Source organism: Cordyceps militaris (genome assembly GCF_000225605.1).
Source record: "Cordyceps militaris CM01 unplaced genomic scaffold CCM_S00004, whole genome shotgun sequence".
Lineage (NCBI taxonomy): Eukaryota > Fungi > Ascomycota > Sordariomycetes > Hypocreales > Cordycipitaceae > Cordyceps > Cordyceps militaris.
In genome coordinates this window covers 1787956-1810137 of record NW_006271972.1, presented here as the reverse complement: position 1 = coordinate 1810137, position 22182 = coordinate 1787956, and the positions used below count along the sequence as shown (strand labels likewise).

General features: G+C 54.9%; 7 protein-coding genes across 7 annotated transcripts; 3 read left to right on the top strand and 4 right to left on the bottom strand.

Annotated features, from left to right (window-relative positions):
- Window positions 1-523: 523 nt before the first annotated feature.
- CCM_05585 (uncharacterized protein) lies at window positions 524-1687 on the top strand (the record flags this gene model as incomplete). Its single annotated transcript, XM_006670729.1, has 3 exons — window positions 524-568; window positions 616-779; window positions 880-1687. The coding sequence occupies 3 exons, from the start codon at window positions 524-526 to the stop codon at window positions 1685-1687; spliced, it is 1017 nt and encodes a 338-aa protein (XP_006670792.1).
- A 583-nt stretch (window positions 1688-2270) lies between these two features.
- Window positions 2271-5714, top strand: CCM_05584 (HAM-2, protein required for hyphal anastomosis; the record flags this gene model as incomplete). The annotated part of the gene is made up of 3 exons (XM_006670728.1): window positions 2271-4250; window positions 4300-4618; window positions 4657-5714. 3 exons carry the CDS (start codon window positions 2271-2273, stop codon window positions 5712-5714), a joined length of 3357 nt encoding a protein of 1118 aa, XP_006670791.1.
- Window positions 5715-6066: 352 nt separating this feature from the next.
- Window positions 6067-7284, bottom strand: CCM_05583 (uncharacterized protein; the record flags this gene model as incomplete). The annotated part of the gene is made up of 2 exons (XM_006670727.1): window positions 6067-6760; window positions 6821-7284. The coding sequence occupies 2 exons, from the start codon at window positions 7282-7284 to the stop codon at window positions 6067-6069; spliced, it is 1158 nt and encodes a 385-aa protein (XP_006670790.1).
- Window positions 7285-8417: 1133 nt separating this feature from the next.
- CCM_05582 (WW domain containing protein) lies at window positions 8418-12139 on the bottom strand (the record flags this gene model as incomplete). The annotated part of the gene is made up of 2 exons (XM_006670726.1): window positions 8418-8899; window positions 8950-12139. The coding sequence occupies 2 exons, from the start codon at window positions 12137-12139 to the stop codon at window positions 8418-8420; spliced, it is 3672 nt and encodes a 1223-aa protein (XP_006670789.1).
- A 2377-nt stretch (window positions 12140-14516) lies between these two features.
- CCM_05581 (DNA mismatch repair protein Msh3) lies at window positions 14517-17873 on the top strand (the record flags this gene model as incomplete). Its single annotated transcript, XM_006670725.1, has 2 exons — window positions 14517-15252; window positions 15310-17873. 2 exons carry the CDS (start codon window positions 14517-14519, stop codon window positions 17871-17873), a joined length of 3300 nt encoding a protein of 1099 aa, XP_006670788.1.
- Window positions 17874-18111: 238 nt separating this feature from the next.
- Window positions 18112-19801, bottom strand: CCM_05580 (uncharacterized protein; the record flags this gene model as incomplete). Its single annotated transcript, XM_006670724.1, has 4 exons — window positions 18112-18653; window positions 18798-18876; window positions 19302-19676; window positions 19742-19801. 4 exons carry the CDS (start codon window positions 19799-19801, stop codon window positions 18112-18114), a joined length of 1056 nt encoding a protein of 351 aa, XP_006670787.1.
- Window positions 19802-21123: 1322 nt separating this feature from the next.
- Window positions 21124-22181, bottom strand: CCM_05579 (geranylgeranyltransferase beta subunit; the record flags this gene model as incomplete). Its single annotated transcript, XM_006670723.1, has 2 exons — window positions 21124-21740; window positions 21812-22181. The coding sequence occupies 2 exons, from the start codon at window positions 22179-22181 to the stop codon at window positions 21124-21126; spliced, it is 987 nt and encodes a 328-aa protein (XP_006670786.1).
- Between the last annotated feature and the right edge of the window lies 1 nt (window position 22182).

Below are 22182 nucleotides of genomic sequence, written 5' to 3'. Positions count from 1 at the left end.
AAGAAGCAAACTGACGAGGACCTTGCCACCTCTGACAGTGTCCTCTTTTCTCCCGCACCGTCGTCTGATGTTGGAAATGTGTAATGCTATTGCGGGAAGAACTATCTTTTGTACTATCCAGGATTTTGTAACCAACGATACTTGAAACAAGACGCGCACAACCTATTATCAGGAAATTCTTTTATCAGAGTCTAGCAGGAATAGGAAGTGAATGGAATGATTTATGAGCGTGTTCAGTCAGTTCTGTATAGGAAGGCGCCGTAGCCGAGCCAAATAAGTGCCATACCTTCAACCTCGAAGATCAACCTCGAAGATACCTCGAAGTCTACAAATGAGAATACATTTAGAAATGAGAGGAAGCCAGATGACTCCTCGAATGGCCGACAGTACAAAATAAATTGAGTTGATTCAAAACCATGATGTCATAAACACTAGCAAATCGAATTTCGCGGCAAAAGATGGTGGTGAAGCCTAATGAAGATTTGGTGGGTCAAGACACCACGGAAAAAAGTTGCGACATGGCATGCTCCTACGGCGTCTACGAGAACTGATCAAGCCGTGCCTTCCCGTTACTCCTATGAAACCGAACTCCAGAGATCGTATTGATATACCTAGTCACTGGTACCTTTGGGTATTGCGCTGTCCGCTTCACCGGTTGATAAGCGGGCCCTGAGCGAAGAGCATTTTAACCCACGATTCTCGACTCTCGGGACGCGCTGCCCTCTTCGCGCCCCAACCCGCCTTCCAGGCGCCATGTTTGAGGTTCCGGAGGCGAAAAGGTCAGTCTCAGCTATACTTCGCACACGGTGTTGCGGATCCCCCGATGGCCGTACGAAGAGACTCGGGACGTGATGAATGCTAATCTTTCGTTTCTAACAGAGTTCGGCGCGAGGACCTGCGAGACTCCGATCAGTCCGACGTGGATGCAGACTATGTAGTCGGAGACGATGCAGAAATACAGGCCCGAGTGAATGCGCAAATCGCCGCGGCGCTGGGATTTGACGACGACGATGACGAGCCACCAGCTCCCGCGGAGGCGCTTCGAGACCATACTTCTACCCCTACGCAAAGGACGAGTAGTGCCCAAGCCGACGGCGATGGAGAAGCCGGGGAAGATCAAGGCTATGAATTCAACCTCTTTAGCACAACCGGCTCGACCAGGCCAGCCAAAGTGATACTGGAAAACGATGATGAAGATCTGGGTGACGGCGCTTTTGTGAGGCCTCGACCCTTGTCATTCTACATGAGCAAGGCGCCGTCGGCAAAGGCACAGGAAGAGTACAGCTACGCGGCTGTCACAGCCGACACTATTACACGGCGGTCTAAGCAACCGCCATGGGGCATGGCGATGCCATGGAAGGTGATTACCATTAGCGCGACGCGCAAAACGAAAGCGAGCGACAAGTCCGTCAAAATTTTGACGGGGAATACAGAGGAAGTTGTCAAAATGAAGAGGCCAGGCAAGAAGAAGCGGATTCTGTTGCGCCAACGCGCTACGGCAAAGGCACGGGCAGTAGAAGTAGCTGCCAAGAAAAACGCGGAAAAGGAAGAGAGCCTCAAGGATAAGAAAAAGAGGCTCAACAGAATAAAGAAGCTGAGGAAGCGCGCCAAGGAGAAGGAAAAGAAGTCGGCGACTGGCGGCGAGGCAGATGCTGTCGATACCGCCAGCGACTCTGACGACGAGTAGATCCAGCTCATCAGAGAATGAACAAGGAAAAGCTGTAAATATATAACGAATTCACGAACCCAAGAAAGAAATGTTACCGCGTCTCGAGATGAAACATTTATAGAAAATACAAGTATGAAGGGCCCTTGCTAATAGTTGTGATAACCTAGCTCTGACTGTGGCAGCAACCCCACCAGCCAATGAGCACTTGCTTCGCGATGTCGCCCCAATCTGGATAGCTTGAGGTCCGCCAACCTAAGATCCATCAAACACGCGACAACGAAAATATCGACACAAGGGCACCGGGATGACCCAAAGCCTTTTTCGATTATAATATACGACGGAAAACCCGGGGGTTTCGGTGAACACGCTCTGCCGAGATCCTCTCCCGCGCAGCGACAATTGATGGAGCAATAAGGGTCTGTGACGAGCTCGACAGGTTCGCTCTCGCTAAGCAGTCGGACCTACGAGTTGACGAAAAGCAAAGGGCACATAGCGACTGAAGAGGCTCCTGAAACCTTTCGGACTCCCTTACGTGCACTTGTATCTTTGTGCTTGTCTGTTGTCCGCGGACGGCCTTGCCACCGAAGCGTTACTCGTGGCCATGAGCTCGTCAGCCGCGGCCAACGACGACGGGTCGGCCGAGAGCCCAGCTGCGACCGCAAGGGCTCCCACCACCTCTATCACCGAGGTGTCGGTAGACGACGATCCCACAAATCCCGATATAGAGATGGACGTCAAGGACACGGGCCAGGTGGCCGGTGGGAGGCTGGGCACAGAGTCAACCGAGAGGCCCCTGCCGCCCAACGCCATGAGGCCGAATTTGCAGCGAAACGCCCTGCAACGAATTACGCTCGACTCGCCGCAATATGGAGGCAACTCTGCGATACCTATGCCACAGGCGCCCGCGCCGCCCCTCCCGACAGACTCGCTGTCCCTGGCGCAGCTCCGCAAGATCGTTAACGAGGTGAACCGGCCCGAGCAGCCGGCCTACGACTTTGTCTACGCCGACATGGGACCGCACGCAGAGGAGATTGACGAGTGGTTCATGTACCAATTCTGGCAGTGGGTGCGCCTCAGCTCCGCGCAAAAGGCGTTTGAGTGGCACTGGAGCCACGAGACTATGGGCAGCAGTCAGGGCGGCTACGAGGTCGCCTGGGAGGATGCGGACCACGATACTCGCACGAGATTCGTCCAGGCGGCGATTGCCGGTGTGCAGTCCAACGACGCGGCGTTGCGCTCAGCCTCGATCGGGAAGCTGGTGTATCTCGTGCTGGGTCGCTGGGGAGACACCGCCATGCCCAACACGGTGGCGCCAGACGACGACGAAGAAAAAGACGGTGACGGAGCAACGAGGAGCAAGGGACCTGGCCGATCAATAGCAAGTATCATGCAGCTGCAGGCGATCAAGGCAGGTGTCGAATGCCTCGCTTCGCTTGAGGGCTTACCAGTCGTGTGGGAGGCCTTGAGGCACGCGTTCGAGCTTCATTGGTCTGGGGATGTACCAAATTCCCAATCCGGCAGCCAGGGCAGCCCACAGGAGCCGCATGATGAGCTGATGAACCTCATGACCATCATGTATATTGCTCTCCAAGAGGTTCTCAGCGACCCTGAAGACATGTCCGCGTCATACGGAAAACTTCTTGAGCTACAGCCACCTCTAACTGAATTCATGATGACGGCGACAATGAAACTGAGATGGGATGAACAGAATGCTCTCCCGCAGCCGCAAATTCTATTGCTATTTTGGAAGTCTATTTTGCTCGTGTTCGGCGGTACCAAGGACTTACAGAGAGTCAAAAAGGCCACCAGCGAACTGAGCGAGAACCAAGACAAGCAAACAATTACTGCATCACCGCTAGACTACCACGTCTTCCGCCAAGAGATAACCTCTAAATATCCTGCTTACGTTCCTCCCCGGCCCGCCATCCCCCTCGAAGACGAAAACACATCCCTACTTCCACCACTTCCCCAGCATCCGGCCCGAAACAGCGGCTCCAATGGCATCCTACCTGCGCCAACGAACTCACAAATTGGTGGCGCCAGTATTCTACACCAACCAGTCCATATTGCTACGCCGGCTCCATCACCGCCACCATCGCCCGGCGTCGGAGGTAAGGGCGGTAAGAAGCAGAACTATCAGACAAATCAGAACTTCCCATTCATGTACCCGCCACTTGACGCCACAAGTAATAGCGCTGGCGGCAAGGGACTTGCGGCACTCGACGATACCATTAACCGCCGATGGGAAGGCAGCGATATCCCCGCGTCTATCTTGGAAGCGGGCGAGCTCTTCTCCACGAGAGTGCGAATGACTAGAGCCACCAGGCAGCTGTGGGATGAGAGAGAGGGTTTTCTCAAGTTCGAGCGTGGCTGGGAGCCGGATGAGGACGATGACGATGTTGAAGCGCTGGACCTCAGCGAACTCACAGAGGAAGAAAGAGAACTGATCAGAGAGGTGAAGGGCGCGGATAAGGAAACGCGTATACCAGTTGCGCCAGCAGAAGCTGTTGATTACGGCCCGCGAACGGCGGAGATGACCGACAGAGACAAGAAGCGGATGGAAGCTGTAGAGAGTTTCTACGTGAGTCCTCCAACAATCGATTAACGAGTTGATGCTAATGATGATACAGCATCAAGCATTGCCTCATCTGCAATCCTTGGTTATTGTGCTGCTGCGACCAGTCTTTGCCAATGTTGCGGCCATTGTAGCACAGCAAGGTCCTCAAGGCCCACACATGAACCAGGGCATGCCAGGTCGTAATGGACCAGGCATGAACGGTGGGCCTAATGCTGATAACGGAAGAGCAGGCGGAGACGCCCCCGAGCTGTCCCCAGAGGAAGTAGACGCTGCTAGAACGAGAGAAATCACAACTAAAGCTATGTCGGGTATACTGGTGCTGCTACTGAAGTGGCTAAGACTATCGCGTGAGTATTTCGATCAGGGGCAGGGTGAGCGCGACAGCGATCTATGGGCTAACACGGAACAGACGTTTTGCGGTTCGAGTATATGACTCAGCTCTTGCTAGACTCGAACTATGTACCGCTTGTGCTCAAGCTGTTTGCCCATCAGGATGTGCAGCAAGTTGTCGACAGCAAAATGGATCGTATGGAGAACAGGTTTGTCCAGAAATCTCCGACACGTCTTCTCGTGCTAACATTCCCCCAAAGCTTTTTCCAATTCTGCAATCTACGATCCCGATTCAAGGATGGGACAGATAGTGATCTTGATCATGAGGATGAAGATGAGGACGGCGAGGACCAGGCTGATGGCCCTGGCGAACCAGAAAGTGAGGTGGAGGAAAGCGATGACAGCGCAGCTCCGCCCCCAATCAAGAAGTATCGATCCCCGCCGGCCGAGGCGGCGCAGGATCTTCAGACTGCAGAGCCGACAAGCCTATCCCCTGAGGAAGATGGCAATCGGAGCATGCGGCCAGAGGTCGACGAACTTGGCTACCCAGTCAACGAGCTGCCTGTGGAGCCGATTACGGACTTTTCCTGGCGCAATTTCTTCTCGCTGATCAACTACTTGCGGGTAATGCAAAAGATTTGCAAGGGCAAGGCCCATCGCAACCTGCTCCTTGTGCAGTACAAGTCGTCAACGATTCTGCGCAAGTCGCTGCGGATCCCCCAGCCCGAACTGCGGCTGTACACGCTGAAACTGTTCAAGAACCAGGTGCCGTACTGTGGGCGCAAATGGCGCCAGAGCAACATGCGCGTCATCACGGCCGTGTACCTACATTGCCGGCCGGAGCTGCGTGACGAGTGGCTGGCGGGTAGCGATATTGACGCCGAGGTTGACTCGGCCCTGCCGCTGGAGCAGGCGCTCCGCGGCCTCACACACTGGTTCAACATTCGCCGGTACCCGGACAAGACGCTGGGCGGAATCCCCACGACAGCAGCCGAGTACAAGGAGAATCAGCAGCAGCACCAACGTCACGGGCACACGATTCAGCAAGACTTTTTCACCCGCGAGTTGGAGAAGCTAGATATGGACTGGACTGACATGAGCGGTGATGATGGAATAAGCGAGGTGGAGAATTGGTAACAAAGCAGTATGTTGATAGCTCGAGTGAAGCGACAAGCCTGCGGCTCAAGTATCGACTTGGCAACGTGGAATCATCAAAGTACGCTCATAGTCTAGAAGAAAGTTACTAGCATATAATTCATGTAGCCAACTGATTGATATCATTAATATTAACAATATAGACAAAACTGAGGCGTCAAATATACAAAGAACGCCGTGAGGAGGTATCATCCAGTGACCCGTGTCCATGCATATCCCGTTGAAACCAGCAACCAAAAGCCAAGAAAACAAAAGTCTGTGTACCCATTGTGGTGTAATACATGTGCGCGTCATATTCAAGTTATTTGTTTTTCTGTTTTTCTTTTTTGCTTCCTTACGGGCGGTCGTAGATGCCGTCATTGTAATGGTGGCTCGGGTCCGGATACCGTGGTGTAGTCTGGAGGCGAGGCGGCGAGGCGCGGTGCGGCTCGTACGGGTCGTCCGCGGGGTATGGAAGTGTCCCCATATTGTGGGCGCCGGCAGCAGCGCCAGCGGCGTTGCTGTGGTAGTGGTAATCATCGCCCGCATGGCCGTAGTGGTCCCCGGCATGTGTGTACGGGTCGCCTGCGTGCGTGTACGTGTCACCAGCATAGGGATACGTGTACGTCGTCGTCGTCGCGGCCTCGCCCGTGTGGCCGGCGACTGTAGGGCTGTGAGACACCGGGGAGGAGTCGGCAGCAGCGGCGGCGTTGCCGTAGCCCGTCTCGTACTTGTTGTACGGGGACAGCTCCTGGCCGACGGCGGTGACCTGCGAGTCGCGGTTGGGCATGTCGTCGGGTTGGGCGTGTGCGGGGAGGGTATTGGGGTCGTGCTGAGGCAGCGCGTGCTGGCCGCCGCCGCGGTCGCCGCGGCCAAAGACGCGGCCGAGGAAGCCTGTCCGGCGCTGCGGCGGCTCGGGCTGGTAGTTGCTGTACGGGTTCTCGGCAAAGGGCATCTGCATCTGCGGCGGCGAGTTGGCGAGGCGCTTCTCGCGGTGGTGGTTGCGGCCGAGCGCCAGCTCGACAAAGAACGAGAAGATGTAGAAGAAGCTTGTGCGTAGACGTGTGAGCTGTCGTCCTCCATATGGGTGTGGGGTGGGAACAACTTACATGGCAATGATGGCAATGGAGAGACACGCCGTCTGGAGCTTGCACGCGGTGCGGTAGCTCGGGATCTTGGTGAAGCCGGGGCCGGCCTTGAGCGTGTCCTCGGCCTTGCCGCTGCCAAAGACGGTGGTGACGTCGCCGGTGCAGCTGCCCGCGCCGCCCTTGTTGGCGACGGCAACAAAGATATAGGCGCAGAGAAAGGCGAAATCGAGACACATGGCGGCAAAGGAGGCGAGAGTGCGGCCGGCGAGGCAGCAGAGCAGCAGCAGGCCAAGCAGGGCGTAGGCGGCGGCGACGCCGGCGACGCCCTCGACGGCCTTTACGTTCGTCGGCGTCGGCAGCGCGTGGTTGGCGAGGGCGGCGAGGAAGTAGGCGTAGATGCCGAGGACGATGACGGCGCACAGCAGCTGCACGCAGCGGAGGAGCCACTGGACCGTCTTGAGGCCGAGCGAGGTGCCTCTGGACATGGTGATGGTGGTGATGCGGGATTCGTTTGCATGCGTTTGTGTGTGTTGGGATGTTTGGGGGGTGGTGGAAGATGTGCCGATAGGAAAATTGTGTAGGATCGAGAATCGGATCGGAACAGGAAAAAGGAAATAAGAGATGGATTTGTCGCCGGGGTTGTTCAGAATATGTTATATCAGGTTGGCCGCCTGGGCTCGCCTACAGTAAGACAGTAAGAACAGTAAGAACAAGTTGCGAGGCGTTTTTTTGGGGTACTGGCACTGCCCGGCAAGCGGCTGGTTGTGGATCCCAATCTGCATTGACGGGGTTGATGCTGACGCTGTTAGTTGTTAGGCCATTGTTCTCTGAATCCGAAACCCGAGCTGATGATTTCTTGGTTCTTGGTGTGTACAGCGGCTTTTCGAACGCGCTACAGGATACAGGCCAACATTCTTTGAAGAAGAAGAACTGTGTGCAGGATTTTGTACAAAGATGGGTGTCAGGAAACGGGAAAGTGTTAGTCTTTACAGTGTAAACGAGTTGGTCATTGTTCTCGGGCTTGTTGCTATTTCCATAAAGATGACGACGACAAGTGGGGGCTTTTCGCTACAGCGGGGGCGAAGCCCGCTGGAAGAAGCCGGTTGGGCCTGAGAACGGCCTGGGATCTAACAGGTTGGTGGGTGGCTTCGTCCCGCGTGGCTGGGTTTGGTGGCTGAGTTATTAAAGTGGGTTGCGTCAGTGATGTCTAAGAGTCTCTGCTCCTCGCGACCGCACAATGAATACCGTCAGCGTCGGTGACGTCCGAGAAACCCCCCGTCTCCCACAGTGCAACCAGCTCATCGAAATCCGGCCCCAAACCGTTCAGCACGTCGCGAAACTGAGCTAGTCGCCGTTCGGTGCTCTTTCCTCCACGTAGATGGGAGTTGTTGTGCAAGGTGCCTGCCCCCTCATCGAGCATCCAATTCAATATTGCATTCTATCAAGCGACAAAATAGAAAAACGAATTTAAGCAGAGTAAACAAAAAGTAGCTACAATGATGCCGTGTTCGCCAGTCAACTATATCCAAGGTATGTCCAAACCCGAAAAATCAACTTTGCCTCATCAACCATTCCAAAAATGTCGCGCCACAAATCACATCCTTCCTCCCCTCGATTCCTACCTACCAAACTCAAGATGCGGGATAATGACCGGCCCATACTTGGTCGTGGCCGCATAGGGTCCGTCGCCTTGCACCACAAAATCAACCGCCAAGCTCAGTTTGCTCAAACCCTGCTGCGAGCTGTTGACGCTGGGGTTGGGGCTGAATGGCGGCTGGCTCTGCGCCATGATGGCCTCGTGGTCGTACGCGACAAACGCCGCATAGTTTCGGCGTCCCATGAGTTTCTTGAGCTCTCGCACGCCTCCGCTGGCATCGTTGTGGAAAATCTCCATCATGTCCTCCTTTGTGTCGGACACTTCGTGCGTCGACTTTTGGCCGTTTTGCGGCACATAGAGCGTTTTTTGGTTATGCAACAGTTTCAGCACGTAGCCGCCTTGGGGTGCTGCTACAATAGGCGAGGTAATAATCTGGTACATGGTCTTGTGGTCGCCAGGATGGGTGGGATCGTGAACAAGCCCAGCTCCCGCCGCGTTGACATCTATCCCGGGTTAGTTTTGTAAAATTCGGCAAATACATCAAAAGTCCTACCTCCTGAAAGGAATGTCATGCGAACTCCCTTTTGCTGTGCGATGCCTTGCAGAGTACGAATAAAATATGTTCGCTCCAGGTCCTTGGTGTCGTGCGTCCACATATCCTTGAGTACCTCTTGAATATCAAGCTCGCCAAACTGGTTGAGCACATTCCCCATCAGCCCGCCTTTGCCCACAGCCTTCTTGACCTGAGAGAAACCTTGAGCTACAACCTCTTTGCCGCCCACAACACCTGCAACCGAGCTCGTAACCTTGCCCAAGATGTTGTACGTCGTGTTCACGGCCTTTTTACCAGCCGCGACAGTGTTGGCAAAACTTTCGACAGCTTCCAGTCGAGGGAAGATGAGTGGCACCGATACCATCCACATGACATGCTGAACACTGGGCGGAAGTGTGGCCACTTTGGGGAAGATGCCCTGATATGTAGGTCCGGCCATGACCCGCGCTTGTGTTCGTTCAGATCGGCAGTCAGTGCCGATGACGGCCATGCCGGGCCCTAGATATTTGACAAAATGCCACCCAGTTCCAGTCACGGTAAAAATATCGTGGTCGGTTCTGACATTTCTCATAATGTCTACCGTTGTATGATGCTGGAATAAGAGATACATCTCAGTGGCAATGCGGCCAATATTCTTGAAAACCGGCGAAGCTTGCATGTACTGCGGATACGATCCATATCCATCGAAGATGTCGTGATCGTCAATTTGTAGGACATGAGGAATCTGGGCAAATGCCTCGCGCAAAAATGGTTGATCAAAATGGCTGGTGTAGTAGTGGAAATAGGCGTGTAATACATCCTCCTCATGGCGCGCCGTCCATTGTGTGCCCTTTTTGTTATCGCGACCGCTCATGGCGAGCCACTGCTTCAGAAGAGGTACTTCTTTCCACAGTCGGTCTCCGTAGATCTGATCACCCAGACCCAGTTGCGCGTGAAAGCCTCCGCAATCGACGTTCTTCTGCAAGACATCTTTCCACATAAACCCAATGCCGCCAAGCTTTGCGCGCTCATTTTGAGATGTGCTGGCTGCAAAATCGTTTCCGGAATGGGCGATAAATCTCCAACCTGTCTCATACCGACCGGCAACGACGAACTCGTACCGAGTGCATCCAAGATGTGAAGTCACAGCATATGTCCACCTTTCTGTACCCCCCTCACTCATCTGAAGATCAATATCGTACTTGTAGAATGTCCATCGTTGGTGAGTGTAAATGGCGTGAGGCTCTAGCTGTCTCGGGCTGGGTGACAGATCAGCGCTGAGATGGATGTGAATGGTGGGTGGTTGAGGAGAATCCGTAACAATCAGTATGCTACCATGCCAGTTCCCGTTTTCGATATCCATGTTGACATAGCGCAGATAAGGCCCAAAGTAGACACCGTTTGTCGGCTGAACTCGATACATATCTACACCTGCAGAGGGAGGGGGGCCAGAAAATCCAGCAGTGGGAGCTTGGGAAACTGCGACGCTCATGATGCTCTCTGCATACCCAGGAGTGTGCGGAGGAAACATGGGTGATGCTAGGTTTTGTTTACCAAACACGGGAGACATGAGTGGATTTCCGTATGTCGAGGCCGTAGGAGATAATGGCGTCTGTTCGGGCTGAATCGGGTTTGGACCCTTGGGGAATTCCCATTGAGTTGCCTGAGACGCAAGATGAATATAATAATACTGGCCAGAGTTCTGATCGAGATGAGCAATCCAGCCCTCCGGGAGTGGCGGTGGTGAAGCCGGTCCGGGACCTATTGTCTGGGTCTCGGGCGGGGCACCGTTATGCTGAGGTACAGCAGCCTGCTCCGGCCGAGGATCATTGGCAAAGGCTGGGTGTCCAGGATGCTGCAGAGCTGGAGAGAGTATTGGGGCGGCAATGGCAGCAGGGCCAGAAGGTCCAGCAGCAGCAGATGAGGTTGAAGCAGCTGGTTTTTGATTCGAGGTTGCAATGTTCGCCTGAACTGGCTGGGTAGCGGCAGGCGCGGGGCGAGCAGTAGCATTCTGTTGCGGTCGGCGCTTTTCGTTCGGATATGCCGAATTTCCACCTGGGTTGACGCTGGAGTATGCGGGCGGTGGCGAGCTGGTGCCGAGGCGTTGGAAATCTTGCTCCAGAACGCTGACCTGAACTGGTTGATTGCCCTGGTTGCTGTTCGGATTGCTTTGACTACCCTGACTGCCCTGACTGCCCTGACTGCCTTGATTGCTCTGATTGCTCTGATTGCTGTGGTTACTCTGGGTTCTCTGGTGACCTTGAATCTGAATAGGCTGCTGAGGTGGAGCTGTGTAAGTTCTCTGCGGTTGGGGGCTCGATATGACATTAGATCCCTGGTACACGGTGGGAGGACCCGAAGGTGCTTGGTCGGGCGTCTCTGTAGGTGTCCATGGTCGCTGGGGTTGGGGCGCCTGGTTTCCATACTGTGCAAGTCTCTGAGCAGCCGCAGCGCTCTGCGCCTGGCTGGCTTGTAGGCTTGTCAGAGTTGCTGTGCCGGAGATACCAGATGCAGCATAGCGAGCCTCGATGCCTCCGCCAGGGATGACACCAGGTTCAACAATTGGGGTCTCCGGGGGAGGTGGAGAGCCGCGTGTAGCTTTCGTCGTCGAGTTTGAGGCCGTCGAGGGAAATCGATTCACGACCTGATCAGATTGCTTGAGATGGTTGACAGCTGCTGGTTGTGGCAAGGAGCCAGAAGATACGGACGACGACGAAGCAGCGGCTCCAGGTGGTGGGTAGTAAGTCTTATTCTGATAGTTGGAATAAGCCGAAGACTGTGCAGCAGGACGGGCTTGCTCTTTGAGTGGTCGGGCGAATAAGCCTTGGTCAGAGTCAGGGCTAGATGGCGAGTGAATTAGCTTGGGGGCAGCGCCACGGCGTTCAGCCAGACCAGGTCGTTTATCAATCGGACTGGTATCTATGCGAGGGGTGATATCGTTATAAGCAGCTCCGTAGCGCTTCGCAGGAGTCGGTTTGTGTATCTCGTCGTCGTCTGGGAAAGGTAGAGGCGCAGCGGAGCTTGAGGCACCTGGCGGTAGAGGAAAGGCAGGTCTGCTGTTTGAGGCTGACGAGGTGCGCGGGTTCGGCTGAGGACTGGTGGGTTTGAAGATGCGCAGAGGTTCGACAGTCGGGCTGTCGCTGCCGTCTTCCGGAACAGGCCTGCTCAGGAACATTTCCTGATCGGGAATGCCGCGGCTAGCAGTCTCCATTGTTCTGGCTTTACTCTTGGTTCGAAGCTTCTGTGATGCAAGGCCAGGGCAGCGGAGCGCGATCTACTAGGCGTGCTTGACGAGGGTAGGCGCAGATATAAATCGAGAGGAGAATTGTGCGCAGCTATATATCGAGAAGAGAACTGTGTGCAGATATAGATCGAGAGCAGCACAACAGATGGTGACACAAACTGAGCGCGAATCTGCCGTTTGTGGCGGGGTGACTCCAACAGGTCGCAGGATAGGCCGCCCGGCGCGCGCGCTAGGATCTGGATATATCCGTTGACGTGGGAAGAGAGGAGAGGCGGTTGTTGAGAGATGCGCGGATATCTCGATTGCGGCGTTGAATGGCAGAATGACGGCGATAACTAGTCACGGCAGCTTGAGGTCGTCACAAGAAAAACAAGGTGGTGCAGAGGATGAGGGAAAAGAGTCGAGTAAGGAGGGCTGGGCGGGTTTACGTATGGAGGCCGAGCAAGGACCTTGGCTTGGGGCAGGTGGGATTGGGGCAGGGCCAGGGCAAGCTAGGTACAGGTAGGTAGGGTGTGGGATGAAGAGCTGTAGGACAATTTAGAGAATTATTGCCTACCTAGAGTATTTGGTGCTGAGCGTGGCCGTTGTGCTTCTGGCAGCTCGGAATTGGAACCCCTCACAGCCCAGCGCAAGAAGCTCACGGCAAAACTCACACCAGTCGCATCTCGGGACTGGGTCTGTGGGGTCCTGACCTACGGGCGGCAACAAGCAGGCCAGAGCCCACATGAACAGTCCAGAAAACCAGTCGTGAAGCTGCAAATTACCAGCTGCAGCCACCAAGTTGGCCAGCGAGTGGCAACACACTGCGTCCCGGTACCTACATCGCTGCAACTGGTTGGAGAGTGAAAGAGCAAAATATGGTGGTAGTAAGTAGTAGGTACAAGGTACCATAGACTCACAGTGGGCCTCGGGCACTATCACCTCCGGTGGGTCGCAGACTGCCCACTTCTGATTGGCTGGTACCCCCAGATGACCCAGCGTGTAAGCGCCGAGCTTTCAACACCTCGACTTTGTGACTGGCCGGCTTGTAAGCGCTCATCTTTCATGCCAAGCCAGCTCCATTTCGATATTCCGTCAAAGTGTTCCCAGCTTTCGCAGCTGGACTTGGCAATCTGAGTTGGACTCAGGAACAGACGGGTACGCACAGAGTAGGGGGCTTGCAGTGAATAACTACCTACTCAAACAAGATGACTCGGACAAATACAAACGACATCTCGCTACCCTTGGTGGCCCGAGCGCCGGGAGCTGCCGTTTGCCCCTCAACTACCTACCTAATACCTAGGTAGGAGTTAATTTGTACAAACGGAACATTCCCATCATCTTCCCATCTACATCCATTACTTTTTTTAAGGGGTTCCCATTTCCCGAATACCATCTCACAATAAGAACAGCAGCAGCAGCAGCGTCAACAGCGACAAAGCGAACAGCTGCTGCTGCTGCTGGTACATACCACCCATAGCGGGGCGAGCAGCGGAGGCAGCAGAAGCAGCAGAAGCAACAACAGCAACAACAGCAATAACAGCAACAATAGCAATAGTAGCAACAATAGCAATAACAGCAACAACAGCAATAACAGCAACAACAGCAACAATAGCAACAACAGCAACAACAACAGCAACAACAGCAATAGAAGCAACAGAAGCAACAGAAGCAACAGCAGCAATAGAAGCAACACCGTTTCTATCTTGCGGTCCATAGCATCAAGCCTGCCGTCTATAGCTTCAAACTTGCGGTCCATTCGGGTGCTTAGCTCGCCACGAATAGCGGGCAAATTAGCACATAGCGTAAAGTTGTCGGCCACATGTCGAACGAAGGCTATTAGCCGCTCCTGCGAAATCAGGCTGGGGTGATGCTGTCGATTCCATATTTGTGTGTTTCGATGAACCTTGAAAGTTATACCCATGCCCTTTGACTAACAAGATTTTTGTAGATCGCCACCCTCACTCAGGTGAACTCGTTAACTAGTGGTTCTCGGCCGAAGCCTGCTAAGAAAATCAGCCAGTGGACAGGGCGGACTTGGAGACATAGCCATCCACGAATGTAAATACGAACCAAATAAATTGATGTCCATTGTATCATATACCTACTCAAGTGACTTCGCTTTTTAAATATATAATTGACTTGGTAAATGTCATGTGCCAGCTTCAATCACGCTCACTTTCGTATGTACCAGCACCTGGTCAAAAGTGGAACCTCACCTCTCAACGCGTCTCGCGAGCCAAACCATCAATCCCTAGGTACGCGTTATTCAGGAGCCTGCAGCTCTACGCAGCACAATCACGGCCCAAGCCGGCTTCGCAATTGCCCCATTGAGATCCAGCGAATGATGCCATAGTCGCCCCCAATGCCTCCCACGTCCACCCCGGTTGGGAAGAAGCAGCAATCGTTGACTTCATTCTTCACGCCAAAGGCGGCTTCGAGCTCCAAGCCCCCCGCCGCCTCGACCCAGTCCCCGACTCCCAGCAAGCCGCCTCGACGGTCTGCAGCATCAGCGGCCCCGTCCGAACGCAAGCGATCCATTGACGAGCTTGCCGACAAAGAAAATCATGACCTAGAACGAGATGCCAAAAAGGCCAAGACATCTGCCCTCGCCGACGACGGCAACGGCGATGCTCCTCTCCCCGTGCAAACGCCGGTTTCTGCGCGCGCGCAGCGCTACTCGTACAGCACGGCACCGACCAGCACAGATCAGACCGAGGCCGACGACGGCGCCGACGACGAGGCGACAAAGAAGAGGTATGCGGACCTGCACAAGAAGTTTATCAAGAAGCTGGGCCATCCCGATGCCATGAACTGGCGATCACGGATCAAGCAAGACCACGCAACAGAAGAGAACGAGGATGGCGACGGCGAAGCAGAGGAGGACGACGTTCCAGCACCCAAGTCGAAAAAGAAGGGCTCGAAAACAGGAAAGCTCACGCCAATGGAGATTCAATTCCTGGACATCAAGCGCAAACACCTAGACACGATCCTCATTGTCGAAGTCGGCTACAAATTCCGGTTCTTTGGCGAGGATGCGCGCGTTGCCGCCAAAGAACTCAGCATTGTCTGCATTCCGGGCAAAATGCGCTACGACGAGCGTACGTTGCACTCGCCTCTGCGTCTCCAAACATCCAGCTAACAAGTCCTCGATGCAGACCCGTCCGAAGCCCACCTGGACCGGTTCGCCTCCGCCAGCATCCCCGTCCACCGACTGCCCGTCCACGCCCGCCGTCTCGTCGCCGCCGGGCACAAGGTTGGTGTCGTCCGCCAGGTCGAGACGGCCGCGCTGAAAAAAGTCGGCGACAACCGCAACGCGCCGTTTACGCGCAAACTCACCAACCTCTACACAAAGGGCACTTATATTGACGAGAACGGCGACCTGGAGCAGTCGACACAAGGCGGCAATACGTCCTCATCCGGTGGCTATCTTCTTTGCCTCACAGAATCCAAGGCCAAGGGCGCGGGCACCGACGAAAAGGTGGACGTGGGTATCCTCGCCGTGCAGCCAGCCACGGGTGACATTATTTACGACACGTTTGAGGACGGCTTCATGCGCAGCGAGATTGAGACGAGACTATTGCACATTTCACCATGCGAGTTTGTCATTGTCGGCGACCTCACCAAGGCCACCGACAAGCTGATCCAGCATCTGGCCGGCAGCAGCACCAACGTCTTTGGCGATCGCAGCCGCGTCGAGCGTGTCCCACGAACGCCAACCATGGCCGCCGAGGCCGCCTCGCACGTCACCCAATTCTACGCCGAGAAAATGAAAGAAGCCACCTCGTCCCAGAACGAGCAGTCCGCGTCTTTGCTAGAAAAAGTCCTCCGGCTGCCGGAAGCAGTCACCATTTGCCTCTCTGCCATGATGACCCATCTGACCGAGTACGGCCTCGAGCACATCTTTGACCTGACCAAGTACTTTGAGAGCTTCAGCACGCGCGCGCACATGCTCGTCAACGGCACCACCCTCGAGTCGCTCGAGGTCTACCGCAACGCGACCGACCACGCCGAGCGCGGCAGCCTGTTCTGGGCCATTGACAAGACGCTCACACGCTTCGGCCGACGGCTGCTGCGGAAGTGGCTCGGCCGGCCGCTCCTCCACCAGGCAGACCTCGAGGCGCGCCTCGTCGCCGTCAAGGAGCTGCACGACAAGCGGTCCACGGCCGCCGTCGGCGGCCTCGAGCGGCTGCTGGCCAAGACGCGCACCGACCTCGAGCGCTGCCTCGTCCGCATCTACTACGGCAAGTGCACGCGGCCGGAGCTGCTCGCCGCCCTGCAGGCCCTGCAGCAGGTCGCCAGCCACTATGCCAGCGTCAAGACGCCCGCCGACGCGGGCTTTGACGCGCCGCTGCTCACCGACGCCGTCCTCGCCCTGCCGCAGATTCTCGGCCTCGTCGTGTCCCACCTCGAGCGCATCAACCTCGACGCCGCGCGCAAGGACGACAAGTACGGCTTCTTCCGCGACGAGCACCAGACCGAAGACATGGAGGACCACCAGATGGGTATCGCCCACGTCGAGCACCAGCTCGACCAGCACCGCGCCGCCGCCGCGGAGCAGCTCAAGCACAAGAAGCCCGTCGACTACGTCACCGTCGCCGGCATCGAGTTCCTCATCGAGGTCCCCAACAGCGACATCAAACACGTGCCCGCATCGTGGGCCAAGATATCAGGCACCAAAAAGGTCTCCCGCTTCCACACGCCCGCCGTCGTCCAGCTCGTTGCCGAGCGCGACCAGCACCGCGAGGCCCTCGCCGCCGCCTGCGACGCCGCCTTTCGCGCCCTCCTCGCCTCCGTCGCTGCCGCCTACCAGCCACTGCGCGACGCCGTTTCCGCCCTCGCCACCCTCGACTGCCTGCTCTCCCTCAGCAAGGTCGCCGCCCAGCCGGGCTACACCTGCCCAGAGTTCCTCCCGTCCTCGGCGCCTCCCACCATCGCCATCACCGGCGGCCGCCACCCCATGGCCGAGCAGACCCTCGCCGGCGGCTACATCCCCTTCTCCACCACCCTCGCGCACCCGACCCCGCGCGCGCACCTCGTCACCGGGCCCAACATGGGCGGCAAGTCGTCCTTTGTCCGCGCCCTCGCCCTCATCGTGCTGCTCGCCCAGGTCGGCTCTTTTGTCCCCGCCGACGCCCTGCGCATGACGCTCTGCGACGCCATTCACACCCGCACCGGCGCCCGCGACAACCTCTTTGCCAGCGAGTCCACCTTCATGGTCGAAGTCTCCGAGACGGCCCGCATCCTCCGCGCCGCCACGCCCCGCAGCCTCGTCATCCTCGACGAGCTCGGTCGCGGCACCAGCACCCACGACGGCGCCGCCATTGCCCAGGCCGTCCTGCACCACGTCGTCGCGGAAACGCGCTGCCTCACCCTCTTCATCACACACTACCAGAACCTGGCGCGCGTCGCCGACGGCCTCGACGGGCTGACTAATGTGCACATGAAGTTCAAGGCCGACACAGGCCCAGACGGGGAGGAGGAGATTACGTTTCTCTACGAGGTCGGTGAAGGCGTTGCGCACCGATCTTATGGGCTCAATGTGGCCCGCCTAGCACATATTCCGAAAAAGGTCATCGACGTTGCGGCGGAACGGTCGAGTGCCATGGAGAGCGAAATGCGCACGCGACGCTTCAAAGGCGCTTGTCGCATGTTGAGTGACGTCATGGGCGATAGTCCAGATCAACTCGACAATCTAATTTCCAGCATAGACCAGTTGTAATTTAGGCGCTGTTGTATTGTCATTGTATACACATTAAAGAAGGAATCCGATGGTTAGAATACAGGAAAAACAGGCCCCATACCAAAATAATACCCCACGAACACCAAATATGCTGCTCTTTTGCCCATGTGAATATAGATAAATTCCAAATGCTGTGAGCCCAAATAACGGCTTCTTACACAAATTCGCAATCAGTACAGGCTGTAATGACACAATAACATAATTACATCCTAGCCAGTCAGACGGCAGAGCCGTCACGGCCCAAATCTGCAGGCAGACCGTCAAGTATAGTATCCGCTGCCCATGTCCCGTCGACATCGAATGTCGCTTCGTCGTTGTCATTGTGCAGGCTAGGGTGTACAATATCGCATAATTGAGACTCTACTTTAATGTCATCGACCGAGGCATCCTGCGGCTCCATGATTTCCGTCGGCTCGGTCATATCAGGACGATAGTTGATTGGTTTGAAGCTAAAGGAATTCGGCTGTTCATGACCTTTACAGCTCGGAGACTGCAAGTAGCTCTTGAAGAAGGGACGATCTTGGCTGAGTAATGGGTTGCTTTCCGATACGTTGAGGAAATGAGGACTTGAATTAAGCAGCGAAGTTTGTCCGGCAAGAGAAAAATAATCCTCTTGTTTGGGTGTGATGGGGTGGTTCTCGTGGCCCTGGCTGCGGTCGTAGGCGGAGAAATGGGAGTTCATTGCCAGGGTATAGCGTGATGCACCGCCGAATGCATTAATATTGAGTGAATTCGGGGTGTCGGGGCGATGGGAGAAACCTGTAATCCGAGTCAGATATTGTGAATACCAGGTCAGTTTTCCTATGATATGGGGGTATTACTGGACGAAAAGTTGTAATGCTTTAAATCTGGTAGTCCAGACGGGCTGTCTTGGTCGTAAGAAAAGGTGTCTTTCGAAGATACAATCCGTGCAGTCAAGCTTGACGCCGATTGTGAAATAGGGTTCACTGTTGGCATCACCCGATGCTCGTATGGTAAGTTCCTACGCCATTAGTTTCCGGCCTTGGAAGCATTCGGTCATGAACTGACTTAGAATTTTGATGGAGTGAAGGCGCCATTGTTCGGTCGTTGTAAACGTCTGTGAGGGGTTAGAGTAGATAAAAGCCAGCAGGATCCTGAGTGACAAACTGAGTGGGCTCTGTCCATCTCGAAAAATGGATTGCGGTCTCATTGGATGTCTGAGAGGCAAGTTGCCCGTGTAAATGGACTCCGATGCATGCGCTTGCGCTCTGGTTTGCCCAGTTGTCCGGGCGAACATATTTGCATGATTCGGGTGTCCGACTGGGATATTGGTCGAAAGGTCTAACAGAGGCTCTCGTTTTTTTCTTACTCTGGTGGTTCGTTTTGGCGGGGGCGGCGTCTAATTCCATCAGTGAAAGAAGAAAGTATCGGCTACTATCTACTTACTGCTTCTTCTTGACCAGGGATTGGAGAAGAACTATCGTACACGCCTTTGACCCGTTCGACTTGTAAGGCTGAGTTCAAAACCACTTGTGTGGGCTCGATGCCTTCGGATGTGCGACGCATCTTGTCAATGGCGGATTTAGGCTTTCGCTGGTTTCTAGTGCGTTTCATATCTTCGTTGGCGAGATCCATCTTGCCCATGCCTGGCCAGATCTGGCCTTTGAGCGACAGCATGTCATTATTCTGCAGAAGCTCATCTGGCAGTTCCGAATCGTGTTCCTCCGAAAATAAGCCAGCGTATAAGGGGATGGCTTCTGCGAAGTTTTGAGCAGCGTATTCGTTGGGATCGTTGGTAGTTCGCCGAGATCGCTTTTTGGTCTTGCAAAAAAAATAGGTCAAACCCCTGTTTTTATGCGTTGATTGCTTGATTGCTTGATACTTACCCTGGGAGCCACGTTTGCTGGTTTACTGGCAACATTTGCACGGTGAAGGCGGCCTTTCATCGCTTCTTTGACTTGCTTCGCTTTCAGACGTTCAACTAACAGAGTTTCGATGCCATTTTCGTGGTACCACTGTTCATATTGCTGCAACGCAACTGCGGAAACTAAATCTTGATGGGCTCTGAGCTTCGTTTGTGTCTCGTGGTGTAAGTGGCCTTTGGACGCAATATGGGTGAGTAAATGAGAAACATCAGAAAATCTGGGAGACTCTGGGCAGACGGTGCAAATAAGAGGTATATTTCTGGGTTTTCCGATTCCATTATAACCGTCCATGGCCTGCTCGATACTGCGTTAGCCATTGCTGAAGACATGACATTGAAACCATACAGGACGCCAGGTAAACATCCGCCGACAATCAGCAGAGTCTGGGGCGGGTAGCAAGAAGCAAAGCAGCAGCGTGTGTCAAGGCAGGAAAAGAGCAACTGTTATGCCGGCGTGGCAAGAAATTGCAGGAGAGTTCTGCCAGCAATACTGTGAGAGATGGGAGGAAGCAGGTAGATGAGGAAGCTGACTTACAGGAGAAGGTGTCCAGTGGTATCAATTGCATCTCCTGGCGGGAGATGGCAGGGCAGGAGGTCTGATGAGATGTCAGAGAAGAATAGGAAGCACCTCGGTTCGCTTATACCAATGAGGAAGCATTCTCGAAGTACAAGGTTCGCGCGGAGTAGAGAAGGAGGGGAGTCGAAGGTACTGGCGAGTACCTGGAGCGACTCTGCAAGTCAATTAACGTCTTTATCATGAGTAAAGAAACCCAAAGAACGAAATTGGTACTTGTCGCCCAACAGTTTCCGCGGTACCTCTGAATAGCGTGGGTTTCGGCCGTTCTCGCTTGTCGTTGCCCCAATTGAACCGTCCCAAGTCCTTTGGTGGGGATAAACGGCCTGGCAACTGAAGGTGGCCAGTGCCGATATTCGCCGCTGTCGTTTGCATCTCGTCGGCTCACATAACTAGGTACCTAGGTAGGTAGGTAGGCTTGAGGTAGAAACGTTACCTACGCTAGAGGACTGCGGTGTAGAAAGGAAAGACTGGCGGCTGCATGTACGTTGGAAGAAGGCGGATTGAGTCATCTGGTCAAAAAACATGAAAGACTAGGGACCTTCTTACCCATAGAATCTCGGATGCAAATTGTGCCGAGAAAATCCAACCAACTTGAGCCCAGCAACTTTGCCAGCTGGGTATTGCCGGCAGAGCTGGCAGAAAAGTGATGCCAGCTGGCAGTCGTTGTCGCCGTTTGTACAGGAGAAGGTCGTGCATCGGTGCTAGTGTGGATGGTATATGCTTGCATTACATTACATTTTATTCGGATTTCTTCCTTTACACAGTCATCAGCTCAAAGCCTTTTCAGTAATCTTCTGGGGCATGCAATATCGCGGGTCGACAGGCTCAAGGCCAGGATATCCCAGCAGGCTTAATCCAGCCAACCCAAAACATGTGTGAAAGACGTCCGTCATATTTCCACGAGCATCGGAGAATCCGCCATTCTTCAGATCTTGCGTACTCAGGATGAATTTGATAAGCCCATCCCGGTCGATCCAGTGTGTGCGATCAATCATGGCAAGGCTCGACAGCACCCACCAGCTGTAGCACACGTCCTCCTTCTTCTCCGGCCGCCCATTCAACCCGCCCCCGGGGAGCTGTCTTTCGCTGAGCCAGCGACCGAGCTTCTCTTTGTCGACGATGTCAAGGCGGTTGGCGATGGAAAGCGCGCCGAGGCACGTAAAAATTTGCGCCGAGTGGGATTCAGCGCCAGGCTTGGCACCAAAGCCGCCATCAAAGTTGGCGCAGCTCGCGATGAACTGGACAGCTTTATCGACATCTACGAGATGCACCATTTTGAGCAGAGACAGTGCGTTCAAGGCTGCGTAGAGGAATCGTGTGTCTTCCTCGCCCCACTCGTCGCCAAAGAAGCTGCCAGTTTCGCGATTTTGCAGGTCGGCCATGTCTACGCGCAACATTAGCTAGGAGATCTAGGTTCGGTGCGAGTTAGCGGTTCGTTCATGCCGGCCGACTTACATTTCCCGACTTGCGCCTTGCCTTGGCCCTTGCCCCGCGCTTCGAGATCTTCGAGACCGTCAACCATGGTCAAGACCTGCACGGCGCTGACGGTAGAGAGCAGGTGCGCATCGTGGCCAGGGGCAGCTCCAAAACCGCCGCTTTCATGCTGGCAAGAGAGAACAAAGTCTATGGTGTCTTGCCGGGGGAGGGCATCCGGGCGGCGCAAAAGGTGCAGGGCGTTGAGCCCCCAGTACACGCCATTCAACCGGAGATGCTCGGTGAGCCAGTAGTCGACCTCGTCGGTCTTGGAGTCGAGGCTCTGGACATACTTGACATGAGCATCGGTAGCTAGGATTGGCAGTTCGGCGGGCTTTATATCCCGAGACATG